The 19,383-nt window shown below is 45.0% G+C and overlaps 2 protein-coding genes and 1 pseudogene across 5 annotated transcripts; 2 read left to right on the top strand and 1 right to left on the bottom strand.

Moving 5' to 3' along the window:
• Positions 1–6,560: 6,560 nt before the first annotated feature.
• On the top strand, positions 6,561–10,129 carry hs020 (HSPC020 homolog). 4 transcript variants are annotated; one of them, XM_082966067.1, is made up of 5 exons: positions 6,561–6,669; positions 7,107–7,232; positions 7,346–7,405; positions 9,146–9,283; positions 9,395–10,129. In XM_082966067.1, the coding sequence occupies exons 2-5, from the start codon at positions 7,113–7,115 to the stop codon at positions 9,440–9,442; spliced, it is 366 nt and encodes a 121-aa protein (XP_082822193.1). In that variant the 5' UTR covers positions 6,561–6,669; positions 7,107–7,112; the 3' UTR covers positions 9,443–10,129.
• A 1,541-nt stretch (positions 10,130–11,670) lies between these two features.
• LOC106581408 (secreted frizzled-related protein 2-like) lies at positions 11,671–14,127 on the bottom strand (annotated as a pseudogene).
• Positions 14,128–14,163: 36 nt separating this feature from the next.
• On the top strand, positions 14,164–17,598 carry lamtor1 (late endosomal/lysosomal adaptor, MAPK and MTOR activator 1). Its single transcript, XM_014163455.3, has 5 exons — positions 14,164–14,453; positions 15,661–15,806; positions 15,901–15,978; positions 16,075–16,198; positions 17,163–17,598. Exons 1-5 carry the CDS (start codon positions 14,412–14,414, stop codon positions 17,253–17,255), a joined length of 483 nt encoding a protein of 160 aa, XP_014018930.1. The 5' UTR covers positions 14,164–14,411; the 3' UTR covers positions 17,256–17,598.
• Positions 17,599–19,383: the final 1,785 nt, after the last annotated feature.

Below are 19,383 nucleotides of genomic sequence, written 5' to 3'. Positions count from 1 at the left end.
ATAACACAGAAGTGCTCCCACAGGACTGTGACGTCACACTTTTGTTTTGAAGTTGTAACTTATTTTGTAAACCAAGCCTGATCCTTCAACCTATTCCTAAAGCTTAATCCCAGCCCAATTTATGTTTAAAAGAAGTGCTTTTTCTGCATCAACACATGCACACATACACACACACACATACACACAAAGATGGCATCCCTTGCCGCATTCTCAGAGCATGCGCAGACCAGATGGCTGGTGTATTTACGGGTATATTCAATCGCTCCCTTTCTCAGTCTGCTGTCCCCACATGCTTCAAGATGGCCACCATTGTTCCTGTTCCCAAGAAGGCAAAGATAACACAACTAAATGACTATCGCCCCGTAGCACTCACTTCTGTCATCATGAAGTGCTTTGAGTGACTAGTCAAGGATCATATCACCTCGACCTTACCTGCCACCCTAGACCCACTTCAGTTTGCATACCGCCCCAACAGGTCCACAGACGATGCAATCGCCATCACACTGCACACTGCCCGATCCCATCTGGATAAGAGGAATACATATGTAAGAATGCTGTTAATTGACTATAGCTCAGCATTCAACACCATAGTACCCTACAAGCTCATCATCAAGCTTGAGGCCCTGGGTCTCAACCCCATCCTGTGCAATTGGTTCTTGGACTTTCTGACGGGCTGCCCCCAGGTGGTAAAGGTAGGAAACAACATCTCCACTTCACTGACCCTCAAAACTGGGGCCCCACAAGGGTGCGTGCTCAGCCCCCTCCTGCTCAGCCCCCTCCTGTACTCCCTGTTCACCCATGACGGGGCCATGCACGCCTCCAACTCAATCATCAAGTTTGCAGACGACACAACAGTAGTGGTCTTGATTACCAACAACAACGAGACAGCCTACAGAGAGGAGATGAGGGCACTCGGAGTGTGGTGTCAGGAAAACAACCTCTTGCTCAACGTCAACAAAACAAAGAAGATGAACGTGGACTTCAGGAAACAGCAGAGGGAGCACCCCCCTATCCACATCGACGGGACTGCAGTGGAGAAGGTGGAAAGTTTTAAGTTCCTCAGCGTACACATCACAGACAAACTGAAATGGTCCACCCACACAAACAGTGTGGTGAAGAAGGCTTAACAGCGCCTCTTCAACCTCAGGAGGCTGAAGAAATGTGGCTTGTCACCTTAAACCCTGACAAACTTTTACAAATGCACAATCGAGAGCATCCTGTCGGGCTGTATCACCGCCTGGTATGGCAACTGTACCGCCCTCAACCACAGGGCTCTCCAGAAGGTGGTGCGGTCTGCACAACGCATCACTGGGGGCAAACTACCTGCCCTCCAGGACACCTACAGCACCCGATGTCACAGGAAGGCCAAAAAGATAATCAAGGACAACAACCACCTGAGCCACTGCCTGTTCACCCCGCTATCATCCAGCAGGCGAGGTCAGTACAGGTGCATCAAAGCTGGGACAGAGAGACTGAAAATGAGCTTCTATCTCAAGGCCATCAGACTGTTAAACAGCCATCACTAATTCAGAGAGGCTGCTGCCAACATAGAGACTCATATCACTGGCCACTTTAATAAATGGATCACTAGTCACTTTAAACAATGCCACTTTAATAATGTTAACATATCTTACATTAGTCATCTTATATGAATATACTGTACCTTATACCATCTATTGCACCATGCCTATGCCGCTCGGCCATCACTCATCCATATATTTATATGTACATATTCTTATTCCACCCCTTCAGATTTGTGTGTATTAGGTAGTTGTTGGGGACCTGTTAGATTACTTGTTAGCTATTACTGCACTGTTGGAACTAGAAGCACAAGCATTGCGCTACACTCACTTTAACATCTGCTAACCATGTGTATGTGACCAATACAATTTGATTTGATTTAATTTGTAGCGTGAGGTGAGTGTGACCTGGAAAGAGGCTGGGTATTAATAGCCTTATGGACCTCGTCCATCTTTCTGCTATTCCTGGCTATGTCATCACACAGAGCGTGGTGTGTGTAAGTGTGTGTGTGGAGGCTACATGAATGTGAGTTTCTGTACATGTGTGTGTATGTGCTTCTGTGAGAGAGTATGTGCTGCATCTCAGGCAGCAGGGGTGAGGACTATGGCCTGGTAACCACAGCTACCAGGAGGCTAGCCACGCCCATAATACACTCTGTGACAAATGAAAACATAAAAGACTAGAACAGACTGTACCCACACACACACAAACGCACACACGCGCACACACGCACGCACACACGCGCACACACGCACACACACACACACACACGCACACGCACACGCACACACACGCACACGCACGCACACGCACGCACACACACACACACACACGCACGCGCACACGCGCACACACGCACACGCACACGCACACACACGCACACGCACGCACACACACACACACACACACACACACACACACACACACACACACACACACACAGGGGAATGAAACACCCCATAATTACTGAGAACTGGCCTCCCTCTCAGACTGGTCATGTGTTTTTGGTTCCCTGAAATATCCTAACGTCCTAGACAGAGAGTAAGGTTCTGTTGGCAGCCTCAGTGCCAAGGCGGGCTGAGTGCCAAACACTAAACACTGAACCCTTCTACGGGAGAGGAGAGAGAGGAGGAGGACAGCATGAAGAGGGTGTAAGGGTGAGGACTAAGGAAAGAGGTAATTATTTTCCTGTGGCTCTGGTCAAAAGTAGTGCATATTTAGTATTTTTTTATTTAACTGTGTGGAATAGGATGTAATTTGAGACATATAGCCACAGAAACACAGCTACAGTGTGTAGGAATACAAGGACACATAAAGCCATCTATGACATAAGCATCTGTGGTTTTATTCAAAACAGGACAATGCTTAATGACATTGTTGCCAGGAGGAGGAGTGTGTTGCGGGCAGCATGTTGCCAGGGGGCGTGGTTTAAGCAGTATTCTGCCACCTTCTTGTTGGGGTTCTTTCAGGTGAACCACAGCTGCAAGCAGCAGCTAGAAGACCTGGAGAGGGTGGTGTACAGTAGCTGTAGGAGTCAGAGCAAGTCTTCTCACACATAATCTGGGCTGTCGGGAAAACATCTGTCCACTTACGACACTTAGCCTCAGCAGGACAACGGTTACGGCCTGAGAGAGAGGGAGGAGAGGATGAAAGAGGGAGAGAGGGGAGAGAAAATAGGAGAAAGGGAGGAGAGAGGGGTGGAGAGGACAGGATAAAGAAACAATGTTTCATCACAATGTTTTATTTTGCATTTAAATGTTTGTGTGTGTCTGTGAGAGAGTGTATACCTGTGTGTGTGCGTGTATGTGTGTGTCAAATCAAATAACATTTTATTAATCACATGCTTTGTAAACAACATTGTAAACAAATGCTTACTTACAGGCCCTTCCCAATCATGCAGAGAGAAAGAAAAAAGATAAATAATAGAAAAGTAATAACAAGTAATAATAAAATACACAATGAGTAAGATAACTTGGCTATATACACGGGGTACCAGTATCGAGTCGATGTGCAGGGGTACGAGGTAATTGAGATAGATATGTACAGTGCCAGTCAAAGGTTTGGAGACATCCACTCATTCCAGGGTTTTATTTATTTGGTAGGCCGTCATTGTAAAGAAAAATGTGTTGTTAACTAACTTACCTAGTTAAAGAAAGGTTAAATAAAATTAAAAAATAGAATTTGTACTATTTTCTACATTGTAGAATAATAGTGAAGACATCAAAACTATGAAATAACACATATGGAATCATGTAGTAACCAAAAAGTATTAAACAAATCAAAATATATTTGATATTTGAGATTCTTCAAAGTAGCCACCCTTTGCCTTGATAACAGCTTTGCAAACTCTTGGCACATGATTTCCCTCATTAAACTTTTTTGTAGTGCATGTACACAGGTGCAGGGACACCTGCTCATCAAACATCTCATTCCAAAATCATCGCCATTAATATGAAGTTGGTCCCCCCTTTGCTGCTATAACAACCTCCACTCTTCTGGGAAGGCTTTCCACTAGATGTTGGAACATTGCTGCAGGGACTTGCTTCCATTCAGCCAAAAGAGCATTAGTGAGGTTGGGAAATTCATCCCAAGGTGTTGGATGAGATTGAGTTCAGGGCTCTGTGCAAGCCAGTCAAGTTTTTTCACACCGATCTCGACAAAACATTTCTGTATGGACCTCGCTTTGCGCATGGGGGCATTGTCATGCTGAAACAGGAAAGGGCCTTCCCCAAACTGTTGCCACAAAGTTGTAAGCACGGAATCATCTAGAATGTCATTGTATACTGTAGTATATCACTGGCACTAAGGGGCCTAGCCCAAACCATGAAAAACAGTCCAGACCATTATTCCTCCGCCACCAAACTTTACAATTGGCACTATGCATCCGGGCAGGTAGTGTTCTCCTGGCATCCGCCAAACCCAGATTAGTCCATCTGACTGCCAGATGGTGAAGTGTGATTCATCACTCCAGAGAATGTGTTTCCACTGCACTTTTAAACAAGACCTGTTTAAAGGTCTTGCTCACATCGGCTACGGAAAGCTTGATCACACAGTCGTCCGGAACAGCTGGTGCTCTCATGCATGCTTCAGTGTTGCTTTCCTTGAAGCGAGCATAAAAGGCATTTAGCTCATCTGGTAGGCTCACGTTACTGGGCAGCTCACGGCTGGTTTTCCCTTTGCAGTCCGTAATAGTTTGCAAGCTCTGCCACATCCGACAAGCATAAGAGACGGTGTAGTAAGATTCAATCTTAGTACTGTTTTGACGCTTCGCCTGTTTGATGGTTCATCTGAGGGCATAGTGGGATTTCTTATAAACGTCCGAACAGTGTCCCACTCCTTGAAAGCGGTAGCTCTAGCCTTTAGCTCAGTACGGATGTTGCCTGTAATCCATGGCTTCAGGTTGGGATATGTGTGTGTGGGGACGACGTCATCGATGCACTTCTTGATGAAGCCGGTGACTGAGGTGGTATACTCTTCAATGCCATTGGATGAATCCCAGAACGTATTCCAGTCTGTGCTAGCAAAACAGTTCTGTAGCGTAGCATCCGCGTCATCTGACCACTTCCATATTGAGAGAGTCACTGTTACTTCCTTCTTTAGTTTTTGCTTGTAAGCAGGAATCAGGAGGATTGAATTATGGTCAGATTTGCCAAATGGAGGGCAAGGGGAAGCTTTGTATGCATCTCTATGTGTGGAGTAAAGGTGGTCTAGAGTTTTTTCTCCTCTGGTTGCACATGTGACATGCTGGTATAAATGAGGTAAAACGGATTTAAGTTTGCCTACATTAAAGTCCCCAGGTACTAGGGGCGCCGCTTCTGGGATGAGCATTTTTTTGTTTGCTTACGGCCTTATACAGCTCGTTGAGTGTGGTCTTAATGCCGGCATCAGTTTGTGGTGGAAAATAGTCGGCTATGAATAATATAGATGAGAACTCTCTTGGTACATAGTGTGGTCTACAGCTTATCATGGCGTACTCTACCTCAGGGGAGCAATACCTCGAGACTTCTTTAATATTAGACATCACGCACCAACTGTTATTGACAAATAGACACACACCCCTGCCCCTTGTCTTACCAGACGTACCTGCTCTGTCCTGCCGAAACACAGAAAACCAGCTCTATATTATCGTGTCGTCGTTTAGCCACGATTCTGTGAAACATAAGATATTACTGTTTTTAATGTCCCATTGGTAGGATAGTCTTGATCGTAGATCATCCAGTTTATTCTCCAGTGATTGCACATTGGCCAATAGAACGGATGGTAGTGGAGGTTTACTCACTCGCCTACGAATTCTCACATGGCACCCTTCTCCCCATGTATCTCCGCCTTTGTGATGGCAACCACGTTCCCAATTCCCTGGAGTGCCCAGTTAGGGTAAAGGAATATGAAGTGGCAAGTGTCAGGGCTATAATGCAACTCTCCTACGCGGAGGCACGTGAAGTAGTTGAAGGAGCGAGGGGAGCTGAAGATGTGGCGGTGGATGCTCCGCAGACTGTAGAGATTCAGAGTGTTGTTCAACAGTCGAGGGAAACTGATATGCTGATTGTGAAGAAGGTGGATTTTATGGTGTTTATCTTGCATATAATTAATTGTCCTGCACATACACACAAAAAGTCCAAGAAACTGGGCATAATAGTTTCTGCGGCTGAAATGTTTTGGGGTTTACAGGACTTCACTGCCTAAATATTGCAAAGAATACTGTCCGAAGATGCTCTTCCCTCTCAGGCCCCAGTGCCTGTAGAGATGGTTGTTGGCAGTTGAATCTGATTTTTGAAATAATTTTTTTTTGGGGGGGGGGGCTAATATACATCCAAAAAAGTACGTGGCGGCATGCACCTATAGCATTTGTTTGTGGACCGCAATCATATCAAAGAAGACCTCGTATAGCAATACACCAATAAGTGTAGTCTGCCATAAAACCAAAGATAGAACAATGAGAAGATTTAGCTATAAAACATCTTTAATAAACCTCTAGAAACAGTAGTAGTAATAGTAGTAGTAGTAGTCGTAGTAATAGTAGTAAGCGGAACGTTTGTGGAAGGATATGCGTACACACTGGGAGCGTTTACAAAACAACACTGGTTTCCGGTCAGTTTAAATTTGAAATTTATATTTTGATAGCTACTAGTCGGGATAGTGGTTTGACAGGTAAGACGGTGAATATTTTGACATGTACAGTAAATATGTGTACAATTTTTTTTATTGATGTATTAGATATTGTTTCGTAACATAGCTAGCTAGCCAACGTTATTGCAGTGTTAGCTAGATAACGCGTTAGCTACATTATGCATGATGAAGAGTGTTTGCTAGCTAATAAGGAAGATCTGCAATAACTTAACAGATACCATTTTAAAGTCTTCAAAACATAATCTGTGCAATTCTTACAGTAGGTAACCTACCCAAGTTAGCCGCTAATTAGCTATGTTGTGACATTTCTTACAGCTAGCTTTCGCTAGCTACACTCTCCACACATTAAGGTCACTGAAACGAACATCTGATCAGCTGTCTACTCATCTAGCCAGGTCTGTTATCTAGATGGGTGCTGATAGCTATCCTGTCTCAGTGAAGTCTGTGTGTCTTCTCAGACAGAGATGACCACGCAGTTCCCCTCGCTGTTTCCCAGGATGACAGAGACTCTGTGGTTCAACCTGGACCGGCCGTGTGTGGATGAGACAGAGTTACACCAACAGGAGCAACAGCACCAGACCTGGGTACAATCAAACAAACACTGAGAGAGAAAAGACAGGGCAAGACTAGAAGGAGTGACAGAGCCAACCTGGGTTCAGACAGACACACACTGACCTCTCCTGTCTCTCCCCCTTAGTTACAAAGCATTGCAGAGAAGGACAATAGCCTGATGCCTATTGGGAAGCCAATTTTCGAGGTATCTGAGCTTTAAATAATGTTTATTTTACTTACCTAGACAACTGACCTGTCGGTCACTCATATTTTCATCCAAAAGTTGACCCAAATGTATACAAGATGTGTATGGATTTTGACCAAGTCCTGCGATATTACAAAGGTGAATCATGTTCACATTTATTTTACCTTTATTTAAGCAGGAAGTCACCATTGAGACCAGGGTCTCTTTCACAAGGGAGACTTGCAAATCCAATTTCATACGACCAAATCGAAAACAATATATATCCAGTAAAATACAGCACAACACAAATGTATAAATGTTTTTATTACATTCCTCAATAAGAAGGGCCCCAATCAATATTTTAAATTGCCCGAGCGGCACCAGAACATCCAATTGTAATGTAGTTGGTTCGATGTGGGGGTGGAAAGGCATTACAATTCAATAAAATAGAGAAGTTCATGTTTGCATTTTGTGGTTATTCCCAACAGCTCCCAGGTTAGGGGGAGTCATTAGGGCCAGAGGAGGGAGGGCAAGCAAGAGCTTAAATTATACCATCCAAAGATAGAGTAAAGCTACAGTAGGAGAGAACAGCACAGCTAGCGACATTCCCCACAGATATATTTTTTGGGGTCACTGAAACCAAAATCTGATCAGCTGTGTACTAATCTATCCCGGTCTGTTATCTAGGTGGGTGCTGATAGCTATCCTGTCTCAGTGTGTGTGTCTTCTCAGACAGATGTCCATGCTGTTTCCCAGGATGGCTGTTTCCCAGGATGACAGTCTCTGTGGTTCAACACTGCTGTTTTGCTTTTGTAATGCTTGCTAGCTCGCATTCAAACCAAGTAAAGTTAAAGATGGTGATCCTAAACCCCCTGCCCTTTGTGAACTTGGTTATGGTGGTGTGGTACACAGAAAGAGAGTTTAGCAACTAGGGAGAAGTTTTAATATCTCATGACATTTAATTCCTCAAATTTTACACATATCGTTTTACCGGACGTGCTACCTTGTCCTCGGACCTGCTGTTTTCAACTCTCTCCCTCCATCCCTCTACCGTACCTGCTGTCTCGACCTCTGAATGGGGCTCAGTGGTCTAAGGCACTGCATCTCAGTGCTAGAGGTGTCACTACAGACCCTGGTTCGATTCCAGGCTGTATCACAACAGGCCGTGATTGGGAGTCCCATAGGGCGGCGCACAATTGGCCCAGCGTCGTTAAGGTTTGGCCGGGGTAGGTCGTCATTGTAAATAAGAATTTGTTCTTAACTGACTTGCTTAGTTAAATAAAGGTTAAATAAAACAAAAAATACTTGACAATGAAAAACCAACTGACATTTACTCCTGAGGTGCTGACCTGTTGGACCCTCTACAACCACTGGGATTATTATTTGACCCTGCTGGTCATATTTGAACATTTTGAAGAACAATGTGGCCTTAATGGCCTTGTACTCTTATCATCTCCAACCGGCACAGCCAGAAGAGAACTTCCTAGGTTCCTGCCTTTCTACAGAGTTTTTCCTAGCCACAATGCTTCTGCATTGCTTGCTGTTTGGGGTTTTAGCCTGGATTTCTGTATAGCACTTTGTGACATCGGCTGACATAAAAAGGGCTTTATCAATACATTTTGATTTGATCGTTTACCATTTTGCATCAACGTTTGGATGAAAATAAGACAGTGGTCCTTTCATTTATAGTGGATGTTAAGGATGTTTTCTGTCATTTTTCCATGTTTACTCTGGTGTGTATTCTCTGTGGGTGTGTAGCAGACATTTGACGAGGAAGAAGAGGAGGAGGATGAGGATGAAGAAGATAGTGAGGAAGACTCTGAGGATGAAGAGGACATGCAGGACATAGATGAGATGAACGACTACAATGAGTCACCGGACGACGGAGAGGTCAACGAGGTCAATGCGCGCGCACACACATAATCAGGGGTTAGGGGTCACGTCTATTGAGCACTATATAAGGGAAATACTAGGCCTTCTGATTCTTAATGTCACTCATCCCCCTCTCAGGTGGATATGGAGGGAGCAGACCAAGACCAGGACCAGTGGATGATCTAGACCAGAGTAATCCTCACTACTCTCTGATGCCCCCTTGGTAGCGCTCCAGCTGGATAGCTGTTCATCTACTCTGCTGGACAGTGGCTTTTGGCTGGTGAACTTTCCCTGCTGTTCACACCCACCCTGTGAAACTGAAGGGGGAGGTGTGAGCTGAGTGGGGTTTTACTGCATGGAGAAAGTGCTGTGTGCGTGTTCTCTCATTCAGTGTTCTACAGTTGCGATGTGTGAAGACTGTAAACTGTGTTTTTGCAACATGAGGAGAAAGAACTCCTGCTCCACCTCAACTTCCCCTCAGCTAGTTCTGTCCTCCCCCACAGACCACCAGACACTCAGCCCCTTTGTTTAGACTACGCACACATCAAACTCCAGGACATCAGTGTGCACTCACTCCCCTCTCTGGTACTCGTTGTTCTGTGTGTGAACTTTGACTCCCCCGTCCGTTCGGCGCCAGTCATGTCACATCTGAATGGGCATAAACCGTAGCCTGTACACTGCACTTGTCATCTGCTGTGTGTGGGTGTGCTGCCAACAGAAACCTGGAGAGTAAAAAACATACATACTATAGAATGTTAGTATTCAACAAAACTGATTTTAAAAAGGAACTTCACAGGTGCTCGTATGTATGTAAAGTAAATACCTTTTTAATTGGTCCAGTGTCTTATGTAAATAAAAACATTGTACAGATAATGGATTTATTGATGCCACAGAGACTTGTAAAACATGTTAGATGCAGTCTGAGAGTGCTATTCAACCAGCAGGGGGCACTAAGCAGAAGGCAGCAGGAGGCTCAGACGACAACCAGAAGTAAGTTGTACCCAACCTTGTATGTCTTAGAAATAGATATGTGTGTCTGTCTCTCACTGTGTCATCGTCGAAGCCTCGTATGACCTCTGCTATGGCAGTGATTCTTGCATCCATTTCCACACTAGAGTCTGGTGCCCAGGCGATACGTACCATGCTGTATCCACAGTGGGAACCCAGCTCCAGCACTGTCAGGGGGCAGTGCTCAGAAAATAATCCGGTCCCTTATCTTACCTACACCCCTATTGGTGTGGTCAGACAGGAAAATGTGGATGGAGAAGAGAGGGAGAGGAATTTCAGTCGGGTGGCGTCACCTTGGGGCTGTTGTTGCTGCTGAACTCCACCTTGCTGCACCAGAGGTCAAAGGTTTTCAGGATGCTTTCTGGGTCGCCGGGGGTGGCGTGGGTCAGAACATACTGGAAGGCCCTCTCTTCCCGGCTCAGCCTAGTAATACAGTCATATCACATCCTCACCAGCACCGCCCAGTAGAACAACACAAAGTAGTAGTGGTAGGGAATAAAAGTCAACACCAGGGGGAGGAAGGCCAGTGTTATGGCACCAGACACCATAGTACTGCTGCAAGGGAAAACACACACATACAGTAGGTACACACACTAACACACATATCTAAACACACACCAGGAGAAGAGAGACTACCAGCGCACATACTATTCATTAAAAACACTAATAAAATAAACTCTTCCTCAATTACACAAACACCCATTACAGTCCATTCTGTACTTATAGACCAGCAAGCTAACCCACATACACAGCTGCTCCTCCGGCCAACTCCATACTGCAGTTACTAGAGTTTTACTCTGAGTGACAGGAGATTCCCTCACCTCACTGACAAACAACGCTACATTGAACTACTACAACTCAACCTACCATAACACAAACCTCTTGTAAAAAGAATATTCTCTCCCACATAACCACCGTACAGCAAAAACAAGACATCTGCTCAGAGAAGCGTTTGTCAAATAGGAGAAATGCAGAAAGGTTAGTGTGTGTGTAGTCAGAGCTCCACAGGTGAGGGCAGAGTGGGTAGTAAGGAAGCTGGGCATCTGAATGATTCATTGATAGCCTGGGGCATGTTTATTTTATTCACAGAAAACAGGTGTGGCCATAGTACCCCTCTCCAGCCCCACGCCATTGTTTCTCACAATGACATTATTATTGACTAATTATTGCGTCATAATTAACATACAGCAACACATCCCCGGTAGGCTACAGGGAAAGTTCTTCATATGTTGACCCAAGACACTCGAGATGTAGGGGGGGGGGGGGGGGGGGGGAGACAGACAGACATGGGTGGATCAGGTGTACAGGCACATGTGTGGAGTGAGTCTAGAATCAGGTTTCTCTCTTCCTACAAACAGAAGGATCCAGAAAACACACATGCACAGAAAATAATAGTGACAGCAATATTTGCAGCTCAAAATAATGTTTATTAGACACTGTTACACAGCAGTCTCTGGTGTTACTATCAGCCAATAATACTCAAATCATAATCATGTTCTCACATTTGATTTAAAAAATATATATATAATATTCAGAATTGAATAATTAATATGTAACAGGTGCCCAGAACATAGATCCAAACAAACACACTGGTCCTGTGATGGTCTCTCTTCAGCCTAGCAGGTCTTCATAGATCTGAGCAGACTGGGTAGATACGTAATTCTTTTTTTATTTTTAACCTCTATTTAACCTTTATTTATCTAGGAAAGTCAGTTAAGAACACATTTTTATTTACAATGACGGCCAAACCCGGATGACGCTGGACCAATTGTGCGCCACCCTATGGGACTCCCAATCACGTCCGGATGTGATTCTGCCTGGATTCAAACCAGGGAATGTAGTGACACCTCTTGCACTGAGATGCAGTGTCTTAAACCGCTGCGCCACTCTGGAGCCCTATGATGAAGGCATGACTTCTCCAGAGCTAGATGATATGAATATGAAAGGGATAAGGTCTAGGCCTAGAGGCTGAAATGTAACAGGGCTGTGGTGTCCTCTCATCCGCATCCAATTGGCCAAATTGGAAAGTCTCTCTATGCTTGTTTGATGACATTATCAGCAGGCTTGTTTGAGCAGTCTCCTGATGAACTTCTTGAGTTCTTTACATTTACGTCATTTAGCAGACGCTCTTATCCAGAGCGACTTACAGTAGTGAATGCATACATTTCATACAATTTCATACATTTTTTTGCTGGCCCCCCGTGGGAATCGAACCCACAACCCTGGCGTTGCAAACACCATGCTCTACCAACTGAGCTAGCCCTCACCAGCCTAGAGAGGACCAACCTGCCCTCCTGTGTGTCCACAAGGCCCAGGTACCACACCCCTGCCACGGACCCCTTCCCCTCTCCCCCATGTGCCTCCTCCAGGGCAGGACAGGTGCAGGTACCCCCTTCCTGCAGCCAAAGGGCACTGTAGGTCATTGCCCCCCCCCAGCCCTCAGCCCTCTCCGTGCCTCCACCCTCCCACCTCAGGATGCGACTCCGGCCCAGAGGGACTAACCTGCAGTCACCCCCCTCCACAGACACACTCCCGATACGGCAGTTTAAAGGCTGAGAGAAAAAAACACAGAAATGCACGTCTGTAAACACATGTAAACACGTTATAGACCTCTATAAACCTTTGTGTAAAGTGTAACCAATGCCATACACATATCACTCACCATATGGACTCTTGCAGAAGTTGTTCTGGATGTCTGTCTCCCCTCAGCAGCCAGAATGCATGAGTCACAGATCACTGTTCCTGAGGACACCAAGAGACATGCCACGGAGAACAGGGTTAGTTTGGATGTGTGTGTGTGTGTGTGTGTGTGTGTGTGTGTGTGTGTGTGTGTGTGTGTGTGTGTGTGTGAAAGAGCATGGAACATGTTTGCAGAAGATCAGCTTTCTATGATGATAATGATAGGCACAAACCCTCTGATGCCTCCTCGTGACCCTCTTCCTCTCCCTTCCGCGCATGATGTGTGTCTTGAATACAGAGATGGACCCCGCGAGATGAACTGTGTGCAGTTGAACATTTTGGGCCACGGGAACCCGAACGCGCTCATCACAGGGAGACAACCGTCCCTCACAGCCTCGCACAGCCCACGGCAGTGGCCCCTCCGGTAGGCACACCGGGGCGAAGAGCGAGCACAAGAACTTCTTGGTATCCCGGTGGCAGAGTTTGGAGACCAACGGCAGCCAGGCGGCCGACTGTTGCTGGGCTTCTTTCAACGAGTCGTGCGCCAGCAGGCTGGGCAGCCATATCCCCGTAACCGACGCCGTGGCACAGAGAAAGTGTGCTGGGGATGGGCTTACACACCGAGCGAAACGATAAGGAACTGAGGCTTTCGGACGCAAACTGAATGGAGCTGTCTGTGGTCAAAACCGAGGCGAAAGAAATAGACACCAACACGCAAAGTGATAACTTGAGTTGAGCCATACTGACAACACGTGCAGAATAAAAAAAACAAAGCAGCGCGGTGGTTGTTCAGCAGTCCTGGAGGAGAAGTGCGTAGCGGGTTGCAACCTAGTAGTAGCCTATTGTGTAATGAGAGGGCGCCTGGCTTCACCCAGTCATGCAGAACAAACTGGTTCTTACATCAAATGCAGTGGTGTGACTCCCTGTTATTGAGGGCTGTAAAGTGGCTTTGTTATTAGAACGGGTGGGGGGGGGGCGTCTGAAAGACTGTTGTTTTATCTTCCCATAGCAGTCTGCCCAGAACCTGCCCACAACGAGTCTGTGCTAGCAATGTATTTTTACCATCTATTCGTTATGCATTTTCCTTACGTCGCGGTCTGTTTTCTGCAGGTTTTATTCCCCAGTCAAAACAGCAAGCTCACTATTTTAGCAAGTCTTTAAAAAAATAAAATCCCCCTGTCACGTGATTAGGGTATCTGTCCCCATGGCATCTTCACGTTGGCCGGATGTCATATGTTTGTTACCGAGCCCTGGCTGCGCAAAAACTGCTGTCATGTGATAGGCTTCGTTTGTAGTAGTAGCTGATAGAAGCGGTCAGCGAGAAAGAGAAACACAGAAAGAAGTTTGATTCCTTTCCTGTGGACTCAGACAGGGTCTGTTTCTCTTATTCTAGCGATAGTTTCCCGGGTGGAGTAGTTGGAGATTGGGTTCGCGTACCTGGCAGACCGCCGAACGCCCAGCGGACGCCATGGGTTGTTGTTACAGTAGCGAGAACGAGACCACCGAGCAGGTAGCTAATGCTAGGCTAGTTGGTTATCTAGGGTGTGAAATATTATTTAACAAAATGTATTTCATTTCTTTGGGGTCATAAGGCCATTGCAAGACAGTTTGTTGTTACGAATTCCACGAGTCAAAAGTGAAAATATGGTGCTTCTTTGCGCGTTAAAATGAAACTATTTTTAAGTTAGCCAACTACGACCCAGCAGATAGCTAGCCAGTCCTTTCAAATCAAAATGTATTGCACACATATAGCGGATATTATTGCGAAATGCTTGTGTTCCTAGCGCCAACAGTACAGTAATATCTAACAATTCACAACAATGCACACACATTTAAACGTACAATAATGGAATTAAGAAATATATAATATTTCAGAGACAACTGCTAGCTGTGCTAGAAAAATTGGGCCTAGGGAGTTTAGCTAACGTTAGTTCCCTGATTGGCAAGTTGACCAACACACCTAACAACATTAGCTAGTTAAGAGACGTTTCAAAATAGTGACAACCTTTTGTTGACAATTACAAACATTATCTAGTTTACTAGTTCAGCTTAGTTAATCAGTTCATATGTGTACGTCAGGAGCTATCTACTTGCAGGGCAGACAATAGCTTAGTTTCAATTCTCAACTATCATGATGATGATCAATCAGGGCCGGTAAAACGTGACCACTTATGTAAATTGGGCCTCAAAGGGTCACATTCGGTCAAGCCGTTGGAACGTGTTGAATTTGCCAGCCAATCAACTTCTCCCAGATGCATGTCATATGATCTCACATTTCCCATCCAGTTGTGGTGACATAGGCCAAAATGGAATTTGGTGGAGGGAAGTTTTATTTTTCCTTTGGAAAAATGTGAGGCAGGGATTGTATTCTATTATTACTGTTTATCAGATGACTGTTGTACACACACACAGCCTGCCACTGCTTAGCTAACCTTGTTATAACACAGTATAATACTGTTGAAATATACACACCGGTATCGTTATATCAGGGTTATGTAACTTTTGTTTGGGTTCATTCTTTTCTGTCAAAGCAACAAATCAGAGGATGAGTATTATAGGGGATGTAGGGCGCCCTTTGTTTTAGACTTCAGTTCAGATGTTGTATCATAATCATTTTAGCAATAAGCAAGGTCAGAATCTGGTTACCTGAACAGCCTGTGATAGTGATCGAGGATGTTGTGATAGTTTGTGATCGCGATGCACATGTTGTGCCTCAGGACCCTGACGAGCGTAAGCCGCTGATCCCCCACCCGAACCCCGACAGCAAGCCCCTCAACGGCACAGAATGGAGCTCCGCCAATGTACCCTCAGCCCGCACAGACGAACAGGCCCTACTCACATCCATCCTTACCAAGACAGCCCTGTAAGACACAAACATTCTCTTTCTCCTCCATCATGGGGTTTATTTATTTGGGATTGAATTCTGCTGAATACCTGCCTGTCTTTCCATTTCTTAGGAACATCATCGATGTCTCGGCTGCAGACTCTCAAGGCATGGAGCAGCATGAGTACATGGACAAAGCTCGGCAATATAGGTGGGTGTGTGGAGGTAGTTGCTTAATGTGTATGTGGGTTTTGACTGGCCTTGTTGATGTGTTTCAGCACTAACCTGTCTTTTATTGTGTTTTCAGTACAAAACTGGCCTTGCTGAGTAACAGTCTGTCTCAGAAGAAGCCCCTCCCTCTACCTTCCCTCACCAGCCAGCCACACCAAGTGCTCGCTAGTGATCTGGTGCCATATTCGGATGTACAACAGGTGCACGCTCGCGCACACACATGCACACACACACTAGGGGTGTAACGTTTCATGGTTTGGTACATGGAAACCATGTGTTTGACGTATTTGATACAATTCCATTGATTCTACTCCAGTTATTACCACGAGCCCATCCTCCCCAATTAAGGGGCCACCAACCTCAGGTGTTGTCTGGTCACTTTTACCCCAACCTGTACTTTTTACTCCAACTACCTTGTACCCCTGCACACTGACTCGGTACCGGTTCTCCTTGTATATAGTCTCATTACTACCTGCAAAGAGCTGCTTGAATGCAGAGGGGAGACAAAGTTGTAGTGTTGTTTTGAATCTCCGTCTTGGTCAGGTGGTAGGAATACTGCGGTGATGTCAGTGTAAATGTCAACATGTTTGAGGGAACATACTTCCTCTGTCCATCGCTGTTGTAAGCTACTAGGAAACCAAAATGTTCCCAAACTGAAGATTTGAAATGATGATTGAGAATCCTCCTGGTTTATCCACCTGACTACTTGCCATCTTACAGAACTAGCTCCTGGCTCCACCTCATAAAATGTGTCAATTAAGATTAGAATGTTCATTACAACGTGCACATGGGCTCAAATTGTCTTAACGGAATAGCCTGAAATGTAACTTTTTTTTTTCGCAGCTCAGATTTACTCAAGCAATACAACTGTGTAGGCATAGCCTATAGGCCTAGTGTTTTTTAATGTTTATGTATTTACAATGCGGACCGAACCGAGTTCCCCGTACTGAATGTTTTGATGTACGAATACCTGTATCGTTACACCCCTAATACAGACACACACACAGTGCCATTCTCAGATGTTCATCAGGACATCTTTCTATTACAGTCATGTGCTTTCCCTGTCCATAAACCTGTTAGTGTATGGCAGCTCTGGAGCAACAACAAACCTATTATGTAGCCGATTGATGCGTGTTAACCTAATTTGTTGTAATTGTTTGACAGGTGTCCAAGATAGCTGCCTATGCTTACAGTGCAATCTCTCAGATCAAGGTGGACGCTAAAGAAGAACTAGTGGTTCAATTTGCCATCCCCTGATCTGCCCTCTATAATACTCCTCCCGTCCTGTCCCCAATGCCCACACTGCATCTATGTGTCCCAGTCCCTGTGCTACCCAGCTATGCCACCAGGAACCTGCTGAGGACTATGACAACCAGGCCTCCCCTGCTGAAAGGGTTAACCAACCTTGCCCTGCACCCCTCAAACCACCTTTCAAAGACACCATTCATCCTCCTTTCACCAGCCGTCAAATGTTATGGCAGTATAATGGTGTTAGGGCACTGTTTGTTTTTGTTATTTTACATTTTCTTGTTTGAAGAGTGACTGAGTCTGACTGAATAAACGGTTAGCTAGCTGCATGGCTAGGCTGCTGGTGGCGTTAGCCCTGGCTGTGAGTTTTTCAGGAGTAGCTGACCTCGTCTGATATGCAGCTCCGGTAATGTACTAACTAACTAACCACAGCTAGGAAAATAGGGTGATTATGCATGTCCAAATGTAGCACAGGAACAGGGCAAAAAAAGCTGTCCACAGCCAGCCAACCCACTACGGTGAGCATGGGGAGGCTGTTCTGACACTGTGTTGACCAGTCACCCAAAACACACATCCCACCCCTCATGTCATCAATATGAATTTCTAGAAAGAGCCCTCACTATAGTGTTCCTTATCTTTGTTAAAATCCTTAGATTGACCTAATGTAAGACAACTGGGTTGGGTAGGTTTAAAAATAGGAGGGACTTAGTTCAACTATAGTACCTAAGTTCAAAGCTGATATGACCCGTATGAGTCTTCTCTTGAGTTCAGCTCATGTTGGCAGAGTGCAGGGGTGAATGGGGGGTGGGGACAGAGGTGGGAATCCACATGGGTTTCTCTGATTTCTGGGGGAAACATGCTTAGCACTTCAATAATTTAGGTGGCAGTCCTTGAATTCATATCTTTAGACTTCACAGAAACAATACAGCTGGGGGTGGGCACTGGGTGGAACTGGGGCTTGGGGGGGTGGTTCTATGTGGGGGAAGGGTTTGGGGGCTTGTAATGTAAATGAATCAGTGAAGTGTTGATGCCTTCTATGTACAGATTTATGGGATTCCGTCAGAAGCAAGAAATGGATTGTATGCACCTCCCCATTGTAGAGTCTTTCCGTCAGGATTGGCTGAAGCTCCAAGGAAGTTGTTTTAGGAGCCAATCAAAACTAAGGATACAGCAGCCCAGTTTTTATGACATAAAAGAAAAAAAACTTAACACCCAAGTTTGTTTGAATTTTTAAACAAAACAGATTGTGACGAGTTACTCACATTAACCAGGAAGTGAAAGCTGTCATGGCAGTTTGAGATAAACAACCATAACCTGTGAGTATCCCCTAAATGAAAATGATCAGAGGCATTGTGATTATTTATTGATGTTTTAAGTGTATTTATGCTCCGGGGTGAGTGTGTGTGTGTGGGTGCCTCTCTGGGGTCTTTAAAGGGATGATCTGCAAGGCTGTGTTTATTTTCCACTTTTTGCAGTGTGCTTGTTTTGTTTGTTTTGTTACTTCAGTGTGCAATAGTACCTGGATAACATTGTTCATTTCTTAGGCTAGTACCAAAAGGTTTATTAAGATATACTGTTAATACGTTTCTCCCCCCCCCCCCCCAATTAATGAATTCATTAAAGACTTTCAACAATAAGACTGGTGTTCTGTATAGAGAGAAATGTGTGGGGTATCATTACAACAAACCTAATGAACACTATCACATCTTATGTAGTGTAAGTATTTTATCTTTATTTAACTAGGTAAGTCAGTTAAGAACAAATTACTTTCAATGATGGCCTAGGAACAGTGGGTTAACTGCCTTGTTCAGGTGCAGAACAACAGATTTGTACCTTGACACCTCGGGGATTTGAACTTGCAACCTTTCGGTTACTAGCCCAACGCTCCAACCACGGCTACCTGCCACCCCAAGTTATGGATATGATTTTTTTTTAAACTTTCTATGAAGACTTTTACCATGATAGGGATTATCCAGTACATCTCATACCTGCTGATCCACCAGTGGTAAAGGGTCAATTCTCAGATCCATATTTCAATACAAAGTAATACCTACAAAAGTGTGCATTGGGGAGAGTGAGTGAGAGGGCTCTATTCCTGGTTGGGCCTGGCTGGTCAATGGTCCAGTTCAATAATTAT

Source organism: Salmo salar, chromosome 20 (assembly GCF_965601325.2).
Source record: "Salmo salar chromosome 20, fSalSal1, whole genome shotgun sequence".
Classification (NCBI taxonomy): domain Eukaryota; kingdom Metazoa; phylum Chordata; class Actinopteri; order Salmoniformes; family Salmonidae; genus Salmo; species Salmo salar.
The sequence above is the reverse complement of the archived record's forward strand: the minus strand, read 5'-3'. Positions and strand labels throughout refer to the sequence as shown.

Coding starts and splice junctions, on each gene's coding strand:
- lamtor1 (XM_014163455.3), top strand. CDS start 14,412: ATGGGTTGTTGTTACAGTAGCGAGAACGAGACCACCGAGCAG. Junction 14,454..15,660: donor AGAACGAGACCACCGAGCAG/GTAGCTAATGCT, acceptor GTTGTGCCTCAG/GACCCTGACGAGCGTAAGCC. Junction 15,979..16,074: donor GACAAAGCTCGGCAATATAG/GTGGGTGTGTGG, acceptor TTGTGTTTTCAG/TACAAAACTGGCCTTGCTGA.
- hs020 (XM_014163453.3), top strand. CDS start 7,113: ATGACCACGCAGTTCCCCTCGCTGTTTCCCAGGATGACAGAGACTCTG. Junction 7,233..7,345: donor AGCAACAGCACCAGACCTGG/GTACAATCAAAC, acceptor TCTCCCCCTTAG/TTACAAAGCATTGCAGAGAA. Junction 7,406..9,142: donor TTGGGAAGCCAATTTTCGAG/GTATCTGAGCTT, acceptor GTGGGTGTGTAG/CAGACATTTGACGAGGAAGA.